At 38.5% G+C, this 26,808-nt stretch overlaps 1 protein-coding gene across 2 annotated transcripts in view; it reads right to left on the bottom strand.

Moving 5' to 3' along the window:
- Positions 1-26,808, bottom strand: part of DTNBP1 (dystrobrevin binding protein 1) — a 63,946-nt gene that overhangs the window by 3,899 nt on the left and 33,239 nt on the right. For both annotated transcript variants that reach the window (XR_011683081.1, XM_071451393.1), the window contains exons 8-9: positions 2,205-2,360; positions 177-320 (exon numbers count right to left, since the gene is read on the bottom strand). Coding sequence is in view for 1 of the 2 variants with exons in the window: in XM_071451393.1 (XP_071307494.1) it covers positions 177-320; positions 2,205-2,360 (300 nt within the window). In the remaining variant the exon portion in view is untranslated. The remainder of the gene's footprint in view (positions 1-176; positions 321-2,204; positions 2,361-26,808) is intronic.

A 26,808-nucleotide genomic window follows, 5' to 3' on the forward strand; every position in this document is an offset into this window, starting at 1 on the left:
CAGTTTTGCAGCAACTCCCTTGTACAGCAACTAAATGTTAATGTTTGGAGAAGCACGAATGAAGAACAGTCAATCTGCATCAAGTGTGATGTTTGATGAGATAACATCACCCATTACAAAAGGGTTCTGGTGGTTTATCACTGTCTCTAAGCAGGCTGTCACTACAGGTACCATACCCAGCATGGGAGACAGCACATTATTGTCTTCGCTTCCTGAGTTTAAAAAGACATCGAGTGCTTCCTGGTCAGACATGTCCATCAGATCCATCTGCTCCAGCATGTCCACATTCACCTCCATGGAAGACATACTGCCAATGGGTTCTGCAGGAGAAACAGCACAATGAGCAAACTGACCATCAGCTACACGAGGTTATTACCTGCCAAGGATCCAACTGTCTGCAGCAGCAATAGTTAAACTTAGGAATGGAAGGAGCCCGCCCACAGGAGCTGCTCAGCAGCAACCTCAGCCCAAATCCAAGAGCACTGTGTGCAATCTTTGTTGTGAAACTAACATCCATTACTGCTTCTGTAAACCAAAACATTTTTAGCAGCAGTATTTATAGCAATAACCTTCTCAGAAATAAGCTGAGATGGGACTCAGGCACAAGGATTGAAACTTTCCATTTTGGAAAGTTTCACTCCTTTTCAATTTTCTCAACCAGAAGTCTTTTTAGAGAAAAGCAAACACATTTAAGGACACAGTCACTAAATGTCAACATACAAGGGACATAGAAATTCAGAAACCAGGATTAATGTTAACAGAGAGTAGCTGTTCTTCTCTCAGATAATCTTAAGAAATTACAGTAGCCTGTAAAACCCAGGCTCATGCCCAGTATCTTCTCTCATGGGTATTTCACATTACTAATTACTCAAGCAAATTGCTTATTACTGTCAATACAGTACTGACAATTTGTAAGGGAAGTAAATACTTGGATGAGCATCTTCTTCCTTGAACAGCAAAACATGCAAAGAGGAAACAAGTAAGTTCAGGGTCATTCAGATTTAAGTCCACCTGCTGCATTGTATAAAATTATTTAAATGAACAGTTTACTTGTTTATCTAAATGTAACAATTACATTATTGAAACCTTCACAGGTGAACTGAGAATAAATTTTGTAGTTTGATTGGGGGATTATCTTTTTTTTTTTCAAATATGCTACAGCTCTGCAATTTTACATGTACTGCAGGTCCAAGTCTTTCATTAAAACAGTTTCTTGATACACCCAGGCTCCACATTATCATAAAAAGCTGAAGTTCCAAATGTTAGGCAGCCTAACACTCTAACAGAGCTGTGTGTCCAGTACCAGCCCATGACAATGTCTACTTTTAGTCTAAAAGGCAACCCATTACTGAAAGCAGGGGACTCAAACTCAGTTCCTCTCCTGACCATGAATTTAGATTTACATATCCCACCTCTCCTTAGCCACCCATGCAGAGCATCTTGAAGATGATTTTATATTTATAGCACTCATGAAGAGAAATAGAAACCTTGGATTCTATTCCCCACTCTGACATTACAAATGATAGCAGAACTGCATTTGGAGCAGGGACAGAATATCTACATTTTTCCTGCCTAATACAAATACCTAATTTCCCACTGGCTTCCTTACCAGTCCAACAATCCCTGCATTTTGGCCGAACAGATGGAAACCTCCCACACAGAATTCCCTGTAATCTCTGGCATTCTTGTGCTTTAACCAGTCCAGAGATGCCACATTTGTGTCATTTCATAATAAGGAGAGCATCTATTGTGACCTCCTGTGTCCTAATCACACCCAGTGGGAATAGCTGCCACCTGGGAACTGCTTGGAAATGCTACACTGAACTTTCCTGTGCGCTTTGCAAAATTTTCTGAGGCATCTCCTTGGCCAAATGACAACCCCAGGCTTTGGAACTCCAGCGGACAAAGCAGCTGCCTCCATCCATATTTTTACATAGATGCACTCTTCAGCTGCAGAGAAAAACGCTGTTCCAGATGCAGTTCAGTGCATCTCCTCAGATATGGAGCAGAGCCTGACTAATTTTCTAAGGTATCCAGTACCCCTGGGACACCAAGTTTGTTCAAAAGGCCTATCTGAAGTTCCAGTTCTACTGAGGAAGAATTTGGCCTTTTTTCTGTGCTTCCTCTGTAAGCACTGCTGGCTCTTGCCTGCTCAACAATGCTCTCCAAGCTGGGAGTTTGTGCAAAAGGTTTTTACAACTTGCCTCTCCTCTCTGCTATCTGCAAGTATCCTGTGGAAAGGTATTGCTCCATGTCCTGCTGGAAGGCTTCTTCAAAGAACTTCTGGCGCTCCTTCAGCTTCATCTGCTGGGTGTGTTCCATGTCCAAAACCTTCTGTGCATGTTCAGCATCAAGTTCAGCTAAGCATAGAACAAACAGACAAATCAAATATTACAGGTGTATCCCCCCACTCTCAGAATTTAAAACCTACAGAACCAGTTCAATAAATTCTGACAGACTGTTACTGCAACAAAAGGAGCTCTCTGTGCTTTGCAGCTGTATTTTAAACCAGGATGGGAATCCCATATTAGGCAGCATAATATTCACATTAAAGTGATGTCAGAACCATTTATCTTGAGGCAAGATGCAAATTTCCAGAGCTGTATAAATAGGAGCACCTGAGAGCACTGTCCATCAACAACTGGGATTTCAGAATCCTGCCAAAAAAAACCTGAGGTTTTTTTGATGCTTCTGCAGTCATATACACCTAATGCACACAAATGCAACACTTTTCATTTGAATATTGCTGCACATTTCCACCACAATGCAGGTGGCAAGATACATATATGTACTTATATGTACATACACATAAATACACATACATAACATATGTGTGTATGTGTGCCTGAGATTCTGGCTTTGCCAGCCTCCAGACAGAATGGAAAAATTCCATGAAGAATCCTACATGTATGTGCAGCAAAGGAAATATTAGACAGAATTAGGAAATGTTAGACAGAATATCACTAGAGGAACTCCTTCCCCTCTGTTTTGCTCCACACTGGACAGAGGGGAAAAGAATTGTGCTGTCTATTGCAGAATAACATCTTCTAGAATAAAAACATGTCATTGCTATTGAAGCACTGACTGAAGCCAGACTGTTAGAACATGCTTCAGAAAAATTGCTAATATATAACCTGGAACTCTTTTCCCAGAGTTCTCTGTTCACTTTTCTGGTGTCATGAGTGCTCTGCTAACAACAGAAAAGGAATTTTCCAGCTGAGCTACTGATGGAAGGGACGGGGGTGGCGAGAAGAGCTGCTGGTCTGTTCCGTTCTGCCCATTAGGGAAAGCTCCAATAAATACCACTGGGTGAAAAATGTCCAAGCTTTCACATGCCAGACAGACACAGCTGGAATATGGCATCTACATGGATAAATGCTGAGGGCACACGAGGTTTTCTAGGACAAGCATTGTGTCAGTCTTCCAGGAAAAATGTTATGTTAATGATATTCTACAACACAGACATTCATTAAAAGCATTTACTATTATGCAGATTATTGCCCAAATGCAGATTGTTTTATTAAACCAGGCAAAACATCAGAGAGCAGTTAATTCACTCTGCTGCCTGCATCAAGGTCACAGTTCATACAGAAGCAACTGAACTGTGGCTGATGCCAAAAGAAGCCAGGAAAACTGGACTGACACACCAGATATTCATTAAAACATCAGTAAATAAGCAGAAATCTCTTTTTTAAAGGAGATTTCAGAAGCAAAACATCAGTGTATAAAAGGAATGCATCTTCCCTGAAGGCAACACGTCTTTACTATCAATTATACTGTGGTGTACGATGACTCTGTGTCCCCAGAGCAACTCGTTTACTGCAGTCCTGGATGATGAGCAATTATTAATAACATTGTTTATGATGCAGAAATGCTATTCAATTGTAATAATAAAAGCCAGAGGCTCTCACAGACAATGGGAATTTTCTGTCTCTCTCATAATATAGTCTGACAGTTTTGCACTCCAGATTGGTAATTCAGGATATTTTTAACCCCAAAACAGATATGGCATCTAAGTGAGACTTGATACAATCTCTTTCTTGACATTGAGCTCTTTGTTTTTAAATTTTTCCTAAAATGTCCTGTAAACTGTTGAAATTGTCACTGGCCAGAGCTGAATGGCAACAGCTGCCTGCTGTGCTGGTATGTTCCACAGGAAACTGTAAACACATGAGCTGCAGAGCTGTCACAGACTTGCTCTCCAAAGTCAGATAGAGAGTTAACATCTAGAACCTTGCTGCACGATTTCACACCCTGCCAGGTGTAATAAGAGGTGCTTGGCTAAGCAAAACCAAACTGCTGCATTTAGGTTTCTGTTTGTTGTCAGAAATGCTAAGGATGGGAGGTGAAGCTGACCATCAAACATGAAACCAAAGAAAACAGGTGCATTGTTTCTCTCACAGAGCTACTCAGAATTATGTTTTCCCTAAGCCAAGTGTAGTTTATAAAACACTGAAGAGAGACAGAACCAGAGGAGTTCCAAGAAAGACAGGAGTATCATCCATATGCCATCATACACTGCTCGTATGAATTCCTCCCAGGATGCAAACTGAGACTTGGCACACTTAAAATACTATTGTATTTTTCCTTTCACCCTAAAACTGTACTTTTCAATTAGCAATGGCACCTATTTCTCTATCACACTGTGCACAGAAAAGGAGACAGACTACAGAGAAAATGCTAATGCACAATTAGATGCAGACATACAGGAGTTGCCACAATAACCCAAATAAAAGATGACTAATTCCCCACCAGCTATGACTTTTAAGAGAACAGACACTAAAAGTAGGCAATTTTTTTCCTAAAACAGTGAACACTTGAGTGCTGAGGCACAGCCTTCTGCACCACACCCAGGAACAGCCCCACAGCTCACCCTGCTCACCTCAGGGTACAACACACAGCCTGACTCTCCTGCCCCATATCTTCAGTGTTTGAACCAGACACCAGGAGAATCTAAACTCCAAAGGAACAAATGACATTAGCTTGTAACCATACAGCTCAAGTGTAGAGGACACCATTTCCTGGTATCACTTCTAGGCCTGGCTGACACTTCCTACAAATTAAAATTCTGCTGCAGTACCTGAAGTATCTATGTAACCAACAAAGTGACCATTTAATGTTTTAATCTAAAACATTTTCCAGCTATGCACAACAGACTTCCCAAATAAGCTGGAAGAACGACTAAAAAAATAATTAAAATTTTAAAAAATCAGCAACTGACAACACTGGCTGTTTACATGGCTAGCACATCCCTTAGACTCTACATGAAAGATGTCAAGTTGTCCAAATGGATAGCTTTTTAGTGCTTTCATACATAACCAGTTTACTTCCCTTCAATTAATTTATTATGTAACTTTACATCTCATGTGATGTAGAACCCATAAATGCATCTGGTCTAAAGAGAGAAAGACACAGAAAAAAATGCCCCTTTTTCCTCCCTCTACAGTTCATTTGCTTTTTGCAGACTCATCCAACCAGACCATAAAATGTATGCACACATTCTTTGTGGGTTTTTTTTTTGCTTTTGCTACAGATATCAAACCTTCAGTGAAGCAGCCCTTCACTGAACTCACTGCTGGTTTTTGATGTTCCTCCTATGCTAGGAGAGCTTGAAACTGGCCGTGGCATGAAGACACGCTGGGTGGAGGATCATCCCTTCCCTTGAACTCCTGGCCACGTTCCCGTTCACGCGGCCCAGGGTGCTGTGTCCCTCCCTGCTGCCAGATGTGCTGCAGGCTGGCACCCGGCTCGCTGCCCATGGGACCCCCAGGGCTTTTCCACGGAGCCAGAGTCATCTCCAAGCCCGGTGCCAGAGCCCTCCATCTCCTCCTCTGGGATAGAGCTCTGGCTTCTGGTCCCACCCCCAGGCAGGGAATGACCCCCAAAGCACCAGGCTCCCACCCTGGTGTGGTCCACTTGTCCACCCTGCTGTGCGTCCATCCAGGCTGGAACATCATCACTCGGCCGCGGGAGCACCGTGTGAGATTGTCACAGCCTATCAGCAGGCTGGCTACTCACTGAACATCCAAAATCCTTCAAAAATCAGAACAGTAAAATCATAAAAGCAGACAATGGAAGGCAGACAGCCAAGCAGCTTTCTGAGCGCATTATGACTTAGCAACCTCTACTGCAAATTGCCTCGTTACAGACCTCTTCAACTAAAAATATCAAAGGAAGACAAGACACCAGGGAGTGCTTCAAAGGATGCAGTTTCCCTCAAAAATGTTTAAATTATTCTTGACAGAATTTAGAATACATGTTGATGCTGCAAGGGAGGATGTGCAGAGCACTCTTGCACTATAGTCTGCTGACAGGTGGGGAGAGCTGGCAAAATTCGGGGAAAAAAAAGTAGAATAAGGGATCTAGGTGCACACAAGTCTTTCTTCCACAGAAGAGTGAAAGGAAAACAAGTGAAAACTACGAGTCCTAGGTGTTTTTAAACTCTTATTTAACAGTCTCTTTACATAGAAATTTGGCTTTACCAAAGACATAGTCAAATAATTACAATTTAAAAAATTAAGTCCTGATTCACTAGAATGTGAAGTCAGGATTTCACTCAATGACAGAAAGATCACCTGTGTTTGAAAAAAAAAACACTGTTCCAAATGAGATTTACTGTCTGCCAACTCTCAAAAGCCTGCACATTCATGAAGAAATGTTTTACTAAAATTATCCAAAAAAACCCGTCATTCAAAATGGCTGTATGTACTGCTTGATAATTCCTAACTAGGGTTTTTATAGATTGCATCAGAATATGAAAACTCTAGTCAAGAAGAAAAGCAGAGGTTTAACCAGTGCAGAGAGATCATCTTTAACATTTCCCAGCAAGCAGGTTCAACAAGTTGGCTTACCTTAAAAATTCTCTTTAAGCCAAAAAAAAAAAAAAAGAAAAGCTTGCTTGAAATCCTTGGTATATAAAGGATAGGCCTAAATATATATCAGAACAAACCACAGAAAATAGGTGCCTGTGTACAGCAGAATTCCAGTTACTAATGCAGCACCTGGAGGAAGAGGCAGCTTCCAACCAATGTGAAAGGAAACAGCTTGGGAAAATGTTTCCACAGAACTCCAATCCTTATCTGGCTACCAGGAAATGATCATAGCTAAGAGACACTAAAAATATGCTCCACCAAAGAGCAAATGCTCAAACTGAGTCCTAAAAATGTAAATTCATCTAGGATAAAAAAAAAAAAAAAAAAAAAAAAAAAAAAAAAAAAAAAAAATCACATTTGTGATTAAAAATACGCCAGGCTGAGGGGACTGCTCTGCAAGGTGACCCACTCCATAATGGAGTCTCATTTTAGAACTAGATTTGCTGTGGTTCATAAATTTTTGCCCAGTTCATTTGTCATTAAAAACATCCCAAAACTTGAGTGCATTTGCCTATTTCTTAATTTAAGAAAAATTAGGAGCAGACAATTTTTTTATGCCTGCAAATGTGGTAAGCAGGAATGACTTTAGAATAGTATTAATTGGTTTTAACTATAGTCAAAATCACCAAAATCACTGTTCTACAGCAGATTAAGGGTGGTGTTTTTCCACACTTGCTTCACATCATGCAAAGCATGGAAATGTTACAGCAGAAGTTATGGAGGGGAATTCTCTCCTTCAAGCACACTCCTGACTGCTCCTGGGTTAACAAATCTGCAATCCACCATCTCCCACTTCTCTGGTACAATGTCCTTTATGGTCATGGGTGGTCAATGACAACATGTGTCTTTCTAGAAGACTGAATTTAGCAATGTGACGTCAGTGGGATGTGAGTACCACAAGCCTTCCTCAGCTGACACCAGGACAGGCTCTCTTAGCAAGCATGTCTTCTACCTCCCTGATTTATCCTTTAGTCAGATTCCCACCCAAGTGAAAGAGAATAAAAAGTGACTTGCAAGGGAATGAGGGAAAGATAACATTAAGCTGAACCTTTGTGCAGAAAATACCAAAAGAAAAGAAGAAAAAAAAAAGCAGCAAGCAAACAATTTGAGTTCACACCCTTCATTCCTGCCTCCCTTTAAACCTGCCATCTAAAGTATGTAAGAAAAAGAATTCAGTTAGTGAGCTGCAAAGTATGTCTTTCCACTATAAATAAACCTGACAATGTCACACGTACCTTCAGTACATTTAAGTTTATTTGTGAAGATGATCTGGCTTTAAAATTTTGCCACACACTGATGAAAAATCCCACTATTACAGAAATTTTACCTGAAAACAGCTCAAATGATTCAGCACAATTCTACTGTCATGAAATGCAGTATTTAATGCATATGCTCTCCAATCATTGTTTTTTCAGCCTTACCTCAAAAATACTAATTTTCAAATGGAAAAAATTAATCAATAGCAAATATAAACCCAAAGTACTTAAAATACAAACCACGGCACTGCAGCATTCTATTCATGCTTCCAAAGGTCCATGAAAATGTCCCAAATAAGATTAATAACATCCCATTTTCCGAGTACAAATTGATCCATTGAACAATTTAATGACTATTTTCCATTCCAAAAAGATAACCACTCTTGCTTTGGAATTAGAAGGCTTTCAAAGACAGGCAAGTAGCTTCTGCTGCTACAAGAATAGTGCCAATCTTAACCTTTGCACAGCTGTGAGCTATTTGCCTTCTAGATCAAATTATGTGCATGTGCAGACACATAAATTAATGATGAGATACTGTTGTGCTGTCACAACACATTGTGCACAGGTTGAAAACACAGGTTCCACGGCATGGCAAATCAGTTGGCAGGTATCAGCTTTTACTTGTCCCTAAGAACAACACCCAGCTCCAAACTCCTGATGCAGTGGAACTACTCTTCACTCAAACTCTACCCTTTTTCAGACATGTAGAACAACACCACTGAGTGCTGAACTAAGTCTTGCCTCAAAAAGTGAAGGCAAAGCAATGTTTGCCTTCTTTCCCAATAACTAAAAATAAGGGTTTCACTCCATAAACTGCTTTCATAATAACCAGTTTTCTGACTGAACATGCAATTTCTACCCCTCTCTTCAGAGGGAGGGGTAGATCCTGTCCAACAGTCCTAGAGGCCTTCAGAGCTAAAAGGAATGAGCTGCAGATTTATAGTCTCAATACAGTTCAGTCTAACCTCACTTACTTTACATTGATAGTGAAATATTTTAGACATGAGGAGGGATTTTGGTTTTTTGGAAGACATATTTTAATACGAGTCTTAGGTTAACATGACCAATAACTGCTAAATCAGAACAGGGGAGGAAAAAAAAAAGAAAAAACCCTACTTTTTACAAAACAATCACATAACTGTAACTAGTTGAAAGAGAATTTGATTTTTTCACATGCTTGGTAAAGCATTCTGTATTTATTATGTAAACTATATTTGGTAACAGATCATAGAAACACATCACAGAATCATAGACTGAATTCTAGATAAAATAATTGAGCTGGAAGGGACCTCAGGCATCATTTAGTTCCAACCCTCTGCCATGACCTTCCACTAGACCAGGTTACTTAGAGCTCCATTCAACCTGGATGGACACTTCCAAGGAATAGGCATTTGCAGCTTCCCTGGGCAACCTGTTCCAGTGTCTCACCACCCTTGCAGTAAAGAATTTTTCCTTAATATCAAATCTAAACCTACTCTCTTTCCATTTGGATCCACTGCTCCTTGTCCTGTCACTACATGCTCTTGTAAAAAGTCACTCCTCATCTTTCTTGCCTTGTCTTTCCTGTAGGCTCCCTCCAGGTACTGGAAGGTCACAATTAGGTCACCCCAAAAGCCTTCACTTTTCAAACTGTACAATCCCAATTCTATCCATCTTTCCTAGTAGGGGAGGTGCTCCATCCCTCTAATCTTGGTGGCTGCTTCTGGACTTGCAATTTCTTTCCTTCTTTCTATTTTAAGCAAATTCACAGGTGAGAAACTGTACAAATTACACTAAATATTCACATAGTCAAAACTGCAGGATCATCAGTGAAATAACACTCCCACAGGAAGAAGAAGCCTTATTTGTTTATGTCAAAATTTCATATGTAAAAATATTTTAAAAAGACCATAAGCCAATCATTATATCAGTAGCGCACACAACACGCTTGAAATATTTATTTTTTCTTGACAACTCAGTCTATTTCCCATTCAATTTCTGTCAAAACAATTTCTCCAATGCAAGCAAAAAAATTTGCTATTCATTCATGCAATTAATGCTGAGCTTATTTCTTAGAAAAAGAACCATTAGATTACAAATCTAGTCCAGTTCAACACTGTTTGATTAACATCCCAAATGAATCACACTACAGATTTTCTTTAGAAATCCTAGTGATGAGCAAACACTTTTGTTTGATATCATTAGTGAAACAATATCTGAAATAGCATTCCCTCTAACAAACTCGCATCCAGGAGCATCCAAACACAAGGGGATTCATTTGCTAACAGACAGCTATTAGAGATGTGTTACCAGCTAAGGAATTTTAAATTACATGCAGTCTTCCATATTAATTACACATGGAGTATGAGTTATGACAGACCAGATTATTTAAAAAATCCATATTTATTCTCAAATGCAAAGCAAAGATGCCATCATTCTTTTTAAAAAAGGAACATATACCAGTGTTATTTGCGAGTAAAGCCAATTTGCAACATTAGCAATGGAATGTCTTTTCCATACTTTTTATAACACTGTAAGACAGATCTCTTCAAGCTACATTATAATAGTCTCTTATAAATGTGTTTTTCAATGGATGAGTTGTTTTTAAATTCAGCCAATTGGACAGTAACAATTATATCGGCACAATAAAAGGAAGACAACCAAAACAAAAATTGTACTACATTTCAAACAGAACAATCTGGCTGCACATAAATCCATATTTTCAGAATATATGACTATATTTTCACAGTTAAAATTCGTCATTTTCTGCTATGGAAAGGGATTATATAGCAGAAAACAGGGCATCTGACATTAAGTGCAGAAAAATACACAGGGTGTTTTTTCCACAGAACATTTTTATCTTTAAAATTAAAATGTGAAAAACAGTTTAGTTAGCACTTGGGCTGTGATTCAGAGGTAAGGCAATATTCAGTGTGTCAGTTCTAAGGAAAGGACATTGAGTTTTAAATTTTTAATGAAACCTTTTAAGCTTTCTCCTATGCATCTAGTTTTCATATACTCACAGCCAATTCCACTTGCTTCTTCATTTTTTACAGAATATTAAATGGTCTACAGCTGAGAAATAACAGACCATAACAAAAAAGCAGCCCTGACAGAACTTTCAACTTGCAAAATATTAGCTGTCATTAAACAGACCAATTAAAAGAATAAATTTCTTTTGATAAACTTGAAAAATATTTGAGATAAAACTTTTGAAGGAGAAAAAAATAAAGTCTTGAAAGATGATTTGCTCCCACTGGTTTGCTGACTTATTTGTGTGCCATCTTCCAAAGTGTTCAAACTTGCAACACTGAAGGTAGACTAAAGGTCATCTTTATCTACACCCAAAGCCCTTCCATATTTTTACTGCCAATTCAGAACAGTTTCTGCAACTTTGAGATATCTGTTTGCTTCCTAAAGGATTTAAGGGCAAACCTTGAGGAGCAAACCATACAACATGGGGCACACAGGAAGAAAACCAAAACCCTTCCTTCTTCACAGTTTGTAAACCACAACAGGAAAGTGCATGGCTGCCTTCACCTTCTTCTTTTGTTCCACCCTGAGGAATGATCTAGATCTCCCAGGATTTCATGTGCTAGCCAACACTTGATACTAATAAGAAGGGAAGCAACCAGGTCTCAACATACCAGCAGCTTTCAGATTTTTTCCTCTCATACAAGTTTTAACTGCAACCATGTTCACTCAAAACTTTTTTGCTGTTTAGTCATAAATTCATTAATGGCAGCACTAGGCACAAATCAACAGTGTAATTTTAAACTCGCTTATTCTGGTGTAGCTTGCAGTAACAGATAAATTGATTACAAAATTTGCTATTCAAATCAAACTGATTTAAAGAATCACATCATTAATATTTCAAGTACTGGAGTAGGCTGGTTTAAAGGTAGCACAAAAACTAGCAGGTCTTTTGTCACGTGTGCCTTATCTAAGATCGTAACATCATTAGGTTAATAGATTATTTTAAATAAATAATACATAGAAGTTAATGGACTAATGGAAATAATCAGAGTAATTTATTAGCATTAAAAACATCTAGACAAGCTGTCCACTGGTTAACATAACTAACCAGGTCACCTGAACCCTCAAAGGAAGAGCACAATTAATAGCTAAGACTTTTGTCTTATTTGATGTTCAGTTTTTCACCTGCTTTTCATTGGGAGGAGTTGTTACCACTAAAACAGGACAAAAATTCCTAGGTCTCTCGGTTGCTTGACCCAACACCTCAATGAATATATGCAACGAAAAGAGAGACACCCATGCAGCAAGGGAGAGGGTGGAGCAGGTGGGTGATCTTACTGATGCTTCAGTGGAGCATTAAACACAAGAAATATGAAAGGAAAGGAGATACAAAGGAAGAGATATGACAGTGGGGCAGAGGGAGAGGAGAAGGGCAACTGACAGATTGTTCAAAAGAGATAACAAATGAGATATGATCCTTCACCCTGGATTTCTTCAGCCTGGTAGAGATTAAACAAGTTGTGGGGAGAAAAAAACAATACTAACTGGAAGGAAGACATTTAAAAGAGGCAAAGAAGGCTTTGCTTCTTTTAAACAAAAAAAACCACCACAAACAAAAAGCCAGTACAATAAAACTGACTCTACTGAAGCTACTCTGACAGAAAAAAATCCCAAGAGGCTGCAGGAACAATTGGGTTTGAGTGAGGAAGCACATCCTGCTTTGTGACCATCAGCGACTAAACCCTATGCCTACAGTGAAAACGACCTGACAGATGACACCTAGGATACAGTATCTTATTTGAGCAAACAAAGAAAATCCACCCAAAGGATGCACAGACATCAAAGTGACAGTGAGGAGTGAATAAAAAGCAGAAATTCAGGAAGCTGATAAAAGCACTTACAAGGGGGAAGGGAAAAAAGAAGGGGGATGACTGAAGAGGGAAGTCAGTGTAATTAGGACTGTGAAACCTGTAAAATACACTTCCTGTGAGATTATTCTTTTCAATACACACAGCTGTATGAAATCTCTCTCTCAGCTTTTCCTCCCCCCACCTTCTTTCCTTCCAGCACAGGGATGCCACACAATGTCTCCTGCCGCACCTTGGGACAGCAAGCCCTGACTTGTGGCTATGCTGCAGCACAGTATAAAATGAGGAATTAATTTCCCCAACATCTGTATCAATCAACTTCTGCCATTTGTAAGCACCTTAAGAATATTCACCTTCAGGCCTGCTAAAAATACAGAACACCTAATTTATAATATTTTCCTTAACTGAATATGTATAAGGCCATCCTAACCTAATTTTTGATCTTGTTCTTCAGAATAATTTAGCACTAATTAGTCACAAGTACCATAAACCTCACAAAATGCATGCATATTTTCTCCACAGGGCAAACATGCAGCTGATCTCTGAAAAAGTTAAATTTCATAACTCTCACTCTCTTTCTCTAAACAGCACCTCTCTACTAGGTATCATTCTCTATAGCAACAAAAATCACACATTCAGTCTCTACAACAAATATAGTCACCCATACCTGGGCCAATTCAAAGAGCCCCTACTGCATAGTGATTCCAAAATAGGATTTAAAAATGCTAATTTTTGAAGCATTAGGATAAACTATAAGCAGAAGTGTACTGATCCTACTCAGTGTCCTATTTTGTCTCTTTCACATGTAAGCTGGAATAATGTGGTGCTTGAAATCTGAACACCAACTAATTTTAGAGGAGGGTATCATTAGAATACAATATGACCTTTATTAAATATGAATTATTTGTTCACAACACATTTGGCATGACAGTGAGAAAAAACCACTGCCTTCAGGCCACCATTATATCTGCCCTGTTTCCTTCTCTTTCTTTCTGTCATCCTACATCTGCTTTGTCAGCCCCAACAGTGCCCAACTTTCACGGCAAAAGAGATTTGCTGCCTCCTTTTAAAGCAACCAAAAGTGTTTTTATTCGTTACTAACACATAAATAAAATCACGAATTTTATGACCTAAGCTTTCAACTGCTTTAGGCAGAATATTTCTCATCTCTTCACTGCTGCTGTAGATTACAACAGATGACACCACATTTGATTTCACAGGCTTCATGCAGGGAAAATTTCGTTCACGCAGACCAAAATTTATTTTTTAAGATAAAGCTTAATGGAAGTGGGTTACAAACAATGTCAGAGGGTCTGAACATTTAATGCCCAGAGACTTTGGAATACCTTTTAAAACACAAATGAGATGGACAAAGTGGGATAAGTGAAGAGAATTTAAAGAAAAAACTCCTCACAAGACAAACACTGAAACCATCTAATTTGTCCTGGGGCTTGGGTAACAACAAAACCAGTGGAATATGACAAACAAAGACTGTGAGGTCTTTCAAGACAGGGAAAAACACACCAGGAACAGCATCTGGCAAATCACCTCAACATCAGTTCCTAAACATACCTGAAATTATAAACAAAGTTTCAGATGGGGGTGGGAATGAACCAAGAACATTCCTGTTCTGCTGGAACACATTTTTTCTCTGGGATGGAATGAATGCTATACCAAGGTGGTCAGCAAGCACTGAACTTCAACCTATTGTTCTCTTATAAACTATTAAATCTGTTCTAACAGTGACTATCCAAGGCTAATGAGAACTGAAGCATGCATAAGGAATCAAAGTAACATCATTATTATAATTTCATGCTCTATAAAACTGTAGACATTTGGTTTAAAAGCCACCTATTTTGAAACATCCTTGCTGATATTATTAATTCTAAATTATTTTTCATCTCTGCCTTATCTATTAAGCAAGCTCCCTTGGCAATACTTGTGTTTCTATATACATCAAACAGTGGTTGCATCAGAGGCAGATCTAACCATAACAAGCCTAAAATCTTGGTCAAGAAGGAAGAAAATAAAGCACTGATACTTGATAATACATCAATACTGTATTTTTTAAATAAGACTAATAAATACAGAATCATAGAATTGTTAAGGTTGGAAAAGACCTCTACGATCCTCAAGTCCAACCATCAACCCAGCACCACCACCATGCTCACCGCTAAACCAAGCCCTCAAGTGCCATATCCATGTTTTTGAGTGCTCCCAGGGATGCATTCACAAACATGTGGAAGATGACTCAACCACTTCCCTGGGCAGTCTGTTTCAATGTCTGACAACCCTTTCCATAAAGAAACTTTTCCTAACATCCAATTTAAACCTCCCCTGGTACAACTTGAGGCCATTTTCTTTTCTCTTGTCACTTGTTACCTGGCAGTAGAAACTGACTCCCACCTCACCACAACCTTCTTCCATGCAGTTGTGGGGACCAATAAGGTCCTCCCAAGCCTCTTTTTCTCCAGGCTAAATACAAATGCATTGTATCCAATACAGTACAAATAATTTCATATACGAACATATGAAGTATTAAAGGGCTAAAATAAATTGCATTTTGATGAAGAAGCTTGCAAGGAGCAGTTTCCATTTACTATTCAAAATAGGTCAGACATTATATACTTGCATACTGCTATTATAATCCATTTTTAAAAGTGAAAACAGTAATCACATCAGCAGCTAATAAAGTCTGATGGCCTGCTTTTCCTAACACCTGCCTAATGCTTTCTAAATAGCAAACTGAATGAGGATACTCAGCCTAGGGAAAAACATAATAAAAAAGACTGGAGGAGATTTTATTTTATAAGCATGTATATAGAAAATAAAACAAGAAATGTTATTCTTAAACCTGCAAGTTAAAGTGAAGACCATAAATTTACAGTAAGGCAGCCTATAATAATATAGGTCACATATGATGATTTTTCTATTTGGAAAGACCCAATTTCAAAGTCTCATTTACAAAACACATTAACTTCTTTTTAAATATTCTTTAAAAGTTCAAAACAGTCAACCATATTTCACCCTTCACTTTTATTAACCTATAGGAACAGACCTGACAGGTTTGAGAGCAAGGCAGCAGCCAACTAGTTAAATCAGCAGTACTGGAAGCATAATGTGCATCCACTGAGTCACCAAGGTTATATAAACTGACACAGCAAATTAATACCACTGCTTCCCTGCCTCCCAAAATACAAACCACTCAGCTACCCAGCCATTACAAATGATATCTGTGTTTCAGTGCTATCAGAACAACTGTCAGAGCCCAGAAACTGAGCTACCTACCCATTCAAGAAGAGATCTGGAGGTCAGATCCAAGGTGTGCTGAGCACAAGGATGTGCCATTGGCACCTGCACTGTCCCTGCTTCACCCACCTGAGGATGAATGAGGAAATCATGACTTTGGAGATCACTCCACTTATTTGTGGAGTGATGAAAGTCCTGTAGGAAATCAGTTCTCAGGTACTTCACAGACTGGATTGCATCTACCCAAGACGTAACAGGGCAAAAGAACACTATGAAGTAGCTCAACTATAAAACATGGAAGAGTTATGATCAGAAGTACTCTGAAAAATACTTCTCTAGGTACACACACTTTTTGACTCGCAGAATTTAACAGTGTCTGTATGAACTTGGAGCCTCCAGAAGTGTGAGACTCTTAAGAGAAATAAAACAGTTGCCCAATATAGACTTAAAAAAGTCATAGCACCAAAGAATTCTTAAAATAGAAGCTTGCAAAGCGCATTATATTGTCAGAGCAAATCTGTCTCCATCCCACCAGAGATGCTGGCGCAGTGATCCACGTGTAACTCCACCTATCTTTTAAGGCAAAAACTGTCCTAGTACCACTGCTTGTGGGTTTTAATGCAAAGTTCTGGCAATGATCCAGGACTCCAGAAGGGAGGAAATGCAGCTTTTCAAATTTACTTTTTAGGTCATGACATAAGAGATCACACTGATGGCCACTAATGCTCCATTTACAAATGCAGAGGGGAGTCAGCAACTTGTACTTAAAGAGAAAAGGAAGGCACTTCTAAAAAAATGTTACATTGTACAGTAACTTCATGCTTTCACAAATTACCTAATACTTTCCCCAGAGCTTAGTAAAACATAAGCCAGAAAATATGGAATTGAAAAACAAGGGTGAACCAGTGTATTTTTGTCCATGGCAAATAGACAATCCTAACAAACAGTGATGTTTTTAAACTGAAGTTTTAAGAAAAATGAAGAAAAGCCCATTTGTATAACATTTTATCCTGTCCCCTATGCTTAGAACATGAAAAGGTATGCATGTTCATCACTGAAATGACCAGACTAAATCTGAGATCAACTCACTTTTAACATTAGTTAGTGGTATTTGAGCTTCTATCTTCTGTGAAGAAATCTCAATTTTATTGGTGTTCAAGATGTGGTTAAGTCTTCAGGCAATGATAAAATCAAAAACCTTCTCCACTCTTTTCTCAGACTTGCCCTTTTAAGCAAAGTTAATGGTTCCATACAATTTTTTGGCTTTATACAGAATTCTTTACAGGAGCCTTTGCCAGCAAGACAGATGCCACACTGCCTTCTATATCAAAATAGCAACTAAGAATGATAAGTGAGGACATCAGTGGAACATGGATCCAATTAGCAGAATATGGCAAAATTGACATTTATATAACAAAGTTTCAGGTTAGTCATCGATGACTAAATTTATACCACAGAGCTATTAATTCTTCACCCTCTGCAGACAGAAGAGCAGCAGATTACAAAAATCAGAAAACCAATAGATTTTTTGCCCAACAGACTTCAGTAGAATCACAGAATGGTTGGGGTTGGAAGGGACCTCTGGAGATCATACAGTCCAATCCCTTGCCAAGGCAGGGTCACCTAGAGCAGGTGATGCAGAACACATCCAGGAGGTTGTGGAGTCTCCCTCCCTGGAGACATTCAAAACCTCCCTGGTCAGCCTGTTCCAGTGCTCTGCCACCGTCAAAGTTCTTCCTCATGTTGAGCTGGAATTCCTGTGTTTCAGTTTATGCCCATTGCTCCTCATCCTGTCACTGGGCACCACTTAAAAGAGTTTGGCACCATCCTCTTGGCACCTGCCTCTGAGATATTTGTATGCTTTAATGAGATCCCTTCTCAGTCTTCTCTTCTCCAGACTAAACAGGCCCAGCTCCCTCAGTCTCTCCTCATAAGAGATGCTCCAGACCTCTAATTATCCTTGCGACCATCCACTGGACCCTCTCCAGGAGCTGCTGGTCTCTCTTGTACTGAGGAGCCCAGACTGGACACAACACTCCAAATGTGTTGGTCGAAGCTCCTGCGTTCCTCTTTCCCAGTAACTTGGCAACTAGGGTAGGGCAGAAAGCAACTGATGCCAAAATAAAAAATTGAGCAGCATCACAACATAGGCAGACAGTATTTTCATGCCTATTGGATTTAAGAAAGCCTCTTTGCTAAATTAATACTAGAACAGTTTATACAATTAACAATTAGCTGGAGGCATACTAATTACTACAAAACAACCTCCCCTGCTCCCCCCAGTCCAACGCACCCTGGCCTTTCAGGAATTTTTCTTTTTCCTGATGTAACTCCTTCAATATGTTTACATGTAGAAGTCTCCATGTCCCCTGTTCTGTCAAGCAAGCCAAGCTCTCCTAGCATCTTGTGAAATAAGCTCTCTTCTTATAACTCAATTGTTTCTCTAACACCTCATTTGCAGCTGTCCACTGGAAATATCATGATTGATCCATCCCTGAATCTTATTTACCCTGTTCACAGTTGAATTAATCCTAATAGTTCATTTCTCAAAAGCGACTTCGTAACTGAGATTGTTTTCCTCCTAAATCATTCTCACTCAATAACCTGTCACTTGCCAAACTTTTTGGTTTGCTATTTATTATTTTTATCTGTGCTAGATAAAATCTTTTCTGTTTTCTCTTCTGTTCTAGAGTTAGTCCACAACTCCTTCACATACCAAATTAGTTTTTACTCCCTGGGGTTTTATTAGACTGAATAATCACTAGTATGCAGGAGAAAACTTCATTGGTAGAAGCACCCTGAACTCTACATAGGGACAGAGCATGCATGAGAAAGACAGCCAGATGTACCTCTGCCAGACTTCCACCCTGCAACTAGTGGACATATTCACACCCATTTATGGCTTCCCAAATGTGCTGAAAATCAAGGACTTGGCTTTCTATTCTGTCAGCTTGCCTAGAGCTCTGCATCAGAAACATGCTCAATTGTAAGAAGAACCAGACACTAATTGACTGGCAGCACAACCCTCTAAATATGTACCAACAAGCAAAAAGGGAAAAAACATCTACGTCACCCAAACCCATAATGTGGATAGATTTCTATCAGCCACACAGTTTTCTGGAGACAGAAGCTGAAGCCACAGGCCCTCCTTGAGAACCCTTGCTCTCCATCAAGGGACAGAAACCATGCTGCGCCTGAGAGTAACCACAACGACAATGGTGCTCTTTAAAATAAAGGTAAATCTTTAAAATAAAGGCTTAGGACATTGTGTCAGCAAAATGGCAATTCCCACATCACTGGTGACCTGCAAACCCTGAGCCTATCAAGTACCATCAGTTTCATTTCCTACCCTTGCAAAGGTACAAGGGAACTGAAAATAAATTGTGTGGTGTTCAGTGTGTCTTCTCCTCAAGGCATGGGCTTCCAGTTTAATGCTCAATAACCAGAGAGAATAAATCTATAAGGATTTAAGATTATGATGACCAAGGGAAAACCCTCCTGAGCCAATGGAAATGCTGGTGTGCAAGGTCTGGAGTGATTACATAATCATCTAATTAAGACAGAAACCTATTCCTATAAATGGCACCATTCCCATTTGATTTAAAATAAGACACAGCCAACTACGTTTTGATCAAGTGTCATTTATGCAACATCAAAATAGCACTAGCTGCCTTCTATGTAAAAGGAAAAAAGAGCTGAGTGACATCTCCACAAGATTCTTATTTCACCCTAATCCACAGAGTAACCCAAGTGATTAAAAATGAAACATTGTGTAAGTCAAAACTGCCTCTTAACCTCTTTTGGCTTTAACTCACACACTCTGTTAGAAATATGCAATCTAGAAATATTATGTACATATAAAAATGTGTTGCTGATTTTTAAAAATAGCTCACATTTTAAATATCTATTTTTATTACACAATCTTTCACCCACAAAAGCAGATACAACCCAAAAAAGGACACCACACAAGCTACAATACCAAAGACTTATGTTTGTACAGTTTCAGCTCCAGTGCCTTGATACAATTTCACATGACATACCTCAAATAAAATGGGCTATAGAGTCAACCAAAATATCCACATTTTTGTTCCATTTACTGAAAGGAGTAGAGAAGCATTCAGAATTCCTACATGCTCACATGCACACCTCAGCCATCCACACACATCATTAGAATCTGAGCAGAACGAGTAGTTTGATGACACACTGCTGGGAAAGGCGCGGCTCAGATTTATGTAAGAACATGCTATAAGGAAGGAATAAATGATTTCTGCTGCAGCTTTTAAAACAATTCTACTATTTTTGAACTCTGTAAGAACCAGAATAGCATCATATTTAGAGTACCACTACAGAAAGAAACGGCATCATGTGGAGAAACACAAAAAGTGTATACTCTATTGCTGCACATTTATTTAGTTACAAATCAAACTGATGAAATGTCTGCATTTACAGTTACATTTCTAACATAAACTAGAAGCAGCATGCCAAAAGAAAGAATTCTGTCATTATAACACTGTCCAAAAATTCATTTGCACCATGATAAAGTCACAGGCAGCAAGAGCCTACAGCATTTGGTCTTTCAGCATCCCAAAACATCCTACAGCTGGTCTTGTTAGAAAGTTTAAAAGTAGGTATATGAGTATTTTTTAACCTGTCATTAACCGCATTCTACATAGGTGGTGAGCAAAGAGATTATCAAAAAATATGTCTTGCATTACCTTTTTTTCTGTCACAAAGCTAGAGATGAAAACATGATTAAAAAAATTAGAATAATCCTGGTTACCATAGAGGTGTTAACCTTTCCAATATTAATGTTCATACTAAGGCTTCTACTTTCTGCTACCTCTTCCCAGAAGTACTTGGAGTAATATTGCTAAGGATTACATTTCAAATTATTCTCCAATCTCATATTCTAGTCTTTATATAATTCCAAGGTTGGCCCCCACTCCACACACAAAAAAGCTGTTCTACTGTCCAAGATATGATGGTAAAGAAGGAAAAAAATAAATATTTTCAGCTGTGCCCCTCTGTGCCCTTACTTTCACTGCAAGAACAAAGAACAAGTAAACAAGAACAAGTAAAGAGGGACAACTTTTGCCAATATGCACCAAGTAGTTAAGAATACAAAATGGATTATACCAGCAGTGTATGTATATAGATATAGATACATATACTGCTTGCAAGATTACACAATTTTGAGTGCACAGTGGTCACACCACATTTAGCAGAACTGAGGATAAATTTTGCTATCTTTAAGTAAGCAATAACCTGATCTGGCTAGACTTATGGAAAACAAGTATATTTACAAATTATTGTAAATATTAATTATTTTTAATCAACACAAATGTAAAGAGTTCTCCCATATCAGATGAATTGCTTAAAACAAAATTTTCAACTTTAAATAATTATTCAATGCAAATATCAACTTTAGTGGTCAAAATTACAACTCATAGGTAGAGCCTTGATAAAGGCATGCTCCAACAGGTTATTAAAATAGCAAATAGTTCCTTTTACTCTTTATCTTTTGGCTCTGGATAACCACAGAAAAAAATCCACGTGAATGGTAACAGAAAAAAAAACTCTTCAGTGGTTATGTAAAAGAATATAAAAGAATCAGAGTAGAAATCTACATTTTATTTCTGCTTCAATTAGTGCACAGTTCTAAACACCATTACTTACAAATTAACAGCATAGAAATGTTATTGGCTGCATGATTAAGAATATTGTTTCGTATGATAAAGGGGGCTTTGTATGGATGTAAATAGCATTAGCTGCTTCATTTAAAATATACCTTTAACATTTGTTTTATTTATCTAAAGGAAAGTAGCATGAATATCTCTGCTAACATTCACTGCTTTATTTTTTTTTTCTTGGTTTTATCTTCAGATAATAATTCTCTGTCTCCTCTCATCTGGTGTCACCCCACCCTTAGACACGCCTGCTTGAATTTTAGTTAACAAGATATCTGCGTATTTGCATTCTTTTACTAATTCTGATTAATATTACCTTGCCAATAATGCAAAGCAACAGACAAAAGCAAAGCAATAAACAAAAGCCCTGAAAAAATAGACATTAAGTCACCATTTCTTTCCAATTTGCAAAATCAAGTTGATAATTAACCTGTCATTTACAGCACACCCTTTGCAAATCAGGCAATGGTGGTAACGGAAGAAATTAATTAAGCTAAATTTAATTTCATTTTGCATTTTACATTAGCTTGGCAAGTTAAGGTGACAAATAACAATGATGATAATAAAGTTCCACCTACGTGAATTCTTCTGAGTATTCTCAGTGCCTCCCGGAGATGACATGGCAGTAAGAAATAAGCAAGTGAAAGGAAACCCAGCACTGGTCAAGTGAAAGCTCCAGTTACCAAGCAGCCCCAGCGATGTGCATCTTCACTGATGCAGAACAAAGACCTTTGCCAGAAGGCTGCTGTTTCAAAGCAGTGGTACCGCGACGGGCAGTTTCCTTTGGGCCGCTCGCACGCAGATGCAGCTGCACACACATGGATACTTCAACTCAGCGCCTCCCCAGAACCTGAGCACAAGCTCCCAGCAGCTGGGCTCCACCAGAAATGCAGGCATGTATTTGGGAAGATACCACACGCTGCTGAACCAAGGGGTGCTGCGGAGACTGAAATCTTCCCAGCGGGATCTAATCTGATGACACGCAGCTCCAGCATGTGTTTACTTGGCAGAGAGCTGGGAGCGTCTGCAAATGATTCGGAAGCAAGGGGAAAGGTACACAAGGGCTCTGAATTCTTTTTTTAATTAGGCACTGTTCACAAGACTCACCCCTTAAAGCGCCTTTCCTTAACATGGCTTAGCTCAGATACCCCACAAACCAGATTACATACTATTCTTACTTCACACATAAAATATTAAAAGCCTTGGATGTGATTTTCAAATAAATTAGAACAGTATTCTCCACTGAAAACTGAATTTTCTGTATTATATATCCAGGCTACATTTTCATCAAAAACTGAAAAAAAAAATAGCAACAGCATATGACTGAGAATCTCTGGCTCTGCTGATGCTGCAGTTACACAACAGTGCATTTATGTTCAAAAACTGTAAGGCATTCCTCAGAATTGGGAACCCTGGCACACGTTGCCTTTTTAGTTTAGGAGGGTGCACAGTGATGCCAGAAACCAGGACAGCCATAGCAATTTCTTTCTTTTTATTAAAAAGATCACATTTACCAAACCTTCTCTATGACAATTATCAAAATACAGAGTAGGGACAAAAAGCTATTATATTACAAATACTTCTCCAATCGACATCATTAAAAGTAAAAATACCCAGAATGTTTGGCCTACAAAACTTGGGTTTAAATGGTGAAAATAACACCAAAAATATCTATGAGAAAGATTAAAAGAATAATAATAATCGTGAGATAATCCCGCTTCAGTCTGGACTTCAGTAATTAAAGGATGAATTCAAGTTAGAGCTGCAGACAGAACTGACTTCTATTTTTTTCCACATCAGTCATTTAAGCATTAGAGACAATTAAAATATTACACCTTAAAATATTTTCTGTTCTACATAAACAGAGTATGACAGGACTTATGTTCCCATGAAATTGTTTCCTATTATCTACACAGTTTGCTATTCACCCTGGCAATGGTTGAAGAAAATCCCTGTTGTCACCCTGGCCTCCTCCACTCCTCACAAAACCAGGATTCTGCAAGGCTGATTCCAGCACAGAATAAACTTCCACCACAGCCAACAGGACCTGCACCTATACACCCATGAGGCATCTTATCCTTAAGCTGCAGTGATGCCAAATTTGTTGTGATACATCTGACCTCTGAAAGGGCTTTTGACTTAGTGCAATACTAGATTACAAAGAAATAGGAATCAGGGGAAAAAAGAGAGAACTACGTAAAATGCAAAATTATTAAAATTTGTTGGGAAGATAAACCAGCCCCCTCAAAATGCAATGCAAAGACAAGATGAGAGGGCATATGGGTGTCTCACGAAATAAAACCCACAAGATTCTCTAAAAATATATGTAGATGAAGCAGAATTTAATAGAAAGGAAGGTTCCTGCTCTTCACTCTCACCCAGTCAGAATTAGCATTAAAAAACCCCTGATAAACACAAGGTTTCAGAAGTATCAGTAACGTCAGCACTCTATGGGTTATGCTAATTCATTGTCTGAACAGTGCTTTCAGGTGACAGCCATCATGCAAAATCCTGAAATCTAGCTGAGCATGGAGGCTACAAACTGCACTATCGAATCTGCAATGTAAAAATTAACATTACAGCCAAATACACAACAAACAAAAAAATAAAAATAAATAAATAAAAAGGCATTTAAAGCATTAAACTAGAAGTGGTTTAGGGTAAAAGTGACAAAACCAAAACTTATCTTTGATCGGCCAAGTTACAACAGCACACACTATTTATTCCAAGAAAATCTGACTATGTAGCTTGCCCATAAATAATCTGGTCTCTCTATAGGAGCCTTTTGAAACTTCCTTTAGAAACCCTACTCCCTGTTTACAGCTTTGAAAATTCAGGCCTTTTTCCAATATATAACCACCTTAGTAATGAATGCAATTCTATCACTACAATCCAACTAAGGCTGTATTGACACTAACAAAAATAGCCCTGTGTTCACCTCACCAGTTGAAAACTAATAAAAAATGAACAAAAGGAAATAATTCCTCATCATATCAAATTATTAAGAGCTAGGGTTTTTCAGTCTGGAGAAAAGATGACTTCAGAGAGACCTCACTGTGGCCTTAAGGGTACTTATAAAAAGGAGGGTGAGGGAGACAGTGACAGGACAAGGGGCAATGGATTTGAAATGAAAGAGTGCAGGTTTAGATTAGATGTCAGGAAGAAATTCTTTACTCAGTTGCTGGTGAGGTACTGGCACAGGTTGGCCAGAGAGGTTGTGGATGCTCATCCCTGGAAGTGTTCAAGGCCAGGTTGGATGGGGCTCTGAGCAACCTGGTCTAGTGAGTGGCACCCCAGCCATGGCAGAGGGGTTGGAAACAGATGATCTTTAAGGTCCCTTTCAGCCCAAACCATTATATATTGAGTTAGTTGACAATGCAACCTCCTTTGGGCAAAGCACAGTGGAAATGGGCTTTCTGATGTAGCAATCAAAGGTAGAATTGTAGATAATTTTGTTTCTACAGTTGAAATATGCCAAATATCCCCTTTTTTCCTCTTCCATTGAAATGTAAATTCTATTTCTTGTATAGAAAATATTATCTGTTCTGAAGACTTGACGCTTATTAACATATTAGATAAATTTCTTTCCAGTCATCTGCAAAATAAATGCACACAAAAGATATTATCCATTGTAGTTTGCTTCATTCCCAGTCTTAATCCAGCAAATGTTTTGCTGCCTTGGCAAAGGCAGCTAATACATTTTCAATTATACCTCATGCTCAATTTGTGTTGCCAACTGAGAACAAAGTCATGTTCAGAGGGTCAGCAAGAAGCAAGCAATTGCTTTTGTGCATTATCCCAGAAAACTGAAAACTTTCACTGTTCCTGGGTATGCATTCATAGACAGGACAAGTTCTCAAAGTATGCCACTAAGTTTGAAAACTCAGCCAAACAAAATCAGATGCATACAACTCATCACCATCCACCTGTGGGCTACAGAAATGTATATTTGAAAGCTCAAACATACATTTCAGTGTTGGTAATATCTGTCCAGATGTATAAAGATTCAATTATTTCCTGGGAAGAACTGAAAACAGTGAAAGACCAAGACTGAACCCTTAAATTCCTCTGTTTAAAAGGATTTTAAAACAAAATCGCTGTTTTTAAAAAGGTTTGATTTTAAGGCCATACCATTTCAAGGAAAGCAAAAAAGGAGCAAAAATAGAAGACACAAAAAGATAGATACAGACCTAGAAACTGTAAAAATGTTAAACAGATGCAGGAGTCTGCAAACCTGAAAGCATAATAAATCAAAAGCAAGGTAGCTATAAGGACAATTCAGAATATTGTTTCCTCCTTCATCTGTTTCATCCTATTACATTAAAATGGAGGACTTAAATAATTAACTTATTTGCCTTTCACTCAAGGTTTGACCAGAAGTGCCCAAGACTCAGATCTTTCTGATCCCTAGAGAATGGTTATCATATATAAGAGTCTTGGTCAGTTCTTGCCACAAACAACACAGAGCATCCAAAGTTGCAAGGCCCTCCTTCCATAGCCTAGATAGGAAAGAAGCTAGTAAAACACAGTACTAACTAGAAATCTATCAGGGCATTTTCAGCTCATAGCAAAATTATGAGGAAAACCCCTCATATCAGAATATAAATCTGAAATTTTAATTCCATTTTAGCTTTATTACAAAAGAATTAAGAAATTATTTCCTAACTGTTCTCTGGTATGACAAAGCAAGAGTTGTCTATGCTACAAAGTTTAAATATTGAAATTTTGGACCACAAGTAATTGAACTCCATGTGGCTGGAATTAATTTCTACCACAATGTCACCTTACTCTTGGCTCAGAAGAAACATACAGGATTATGTGCTCAAAATGACAGCTCAACTTCAAGAGCAGCTACGTCACTGAATTTAGCTTTGTCAACCACGAGCTGTAAAGACCTCCACTGCATATTACTCATGCATCT

The sequence above is a fragment of the Agelaius tricolor genome, unplaced genomic scaffold, assembly GCF_023055355.1.
Source record: "Agelaius tricolor isolate 1412-34295 unplaced genomic scaffold, bAgeTri1.0.p SCAF_2, whole genome shotgun sequence".
Taxonomy (NCBI): domain Eukaryota; kingdom Metazoa; phylum Chordata; class Aves; order Passeriformes; family Icteridae; genus Agelaius; species Agelaius tricolor.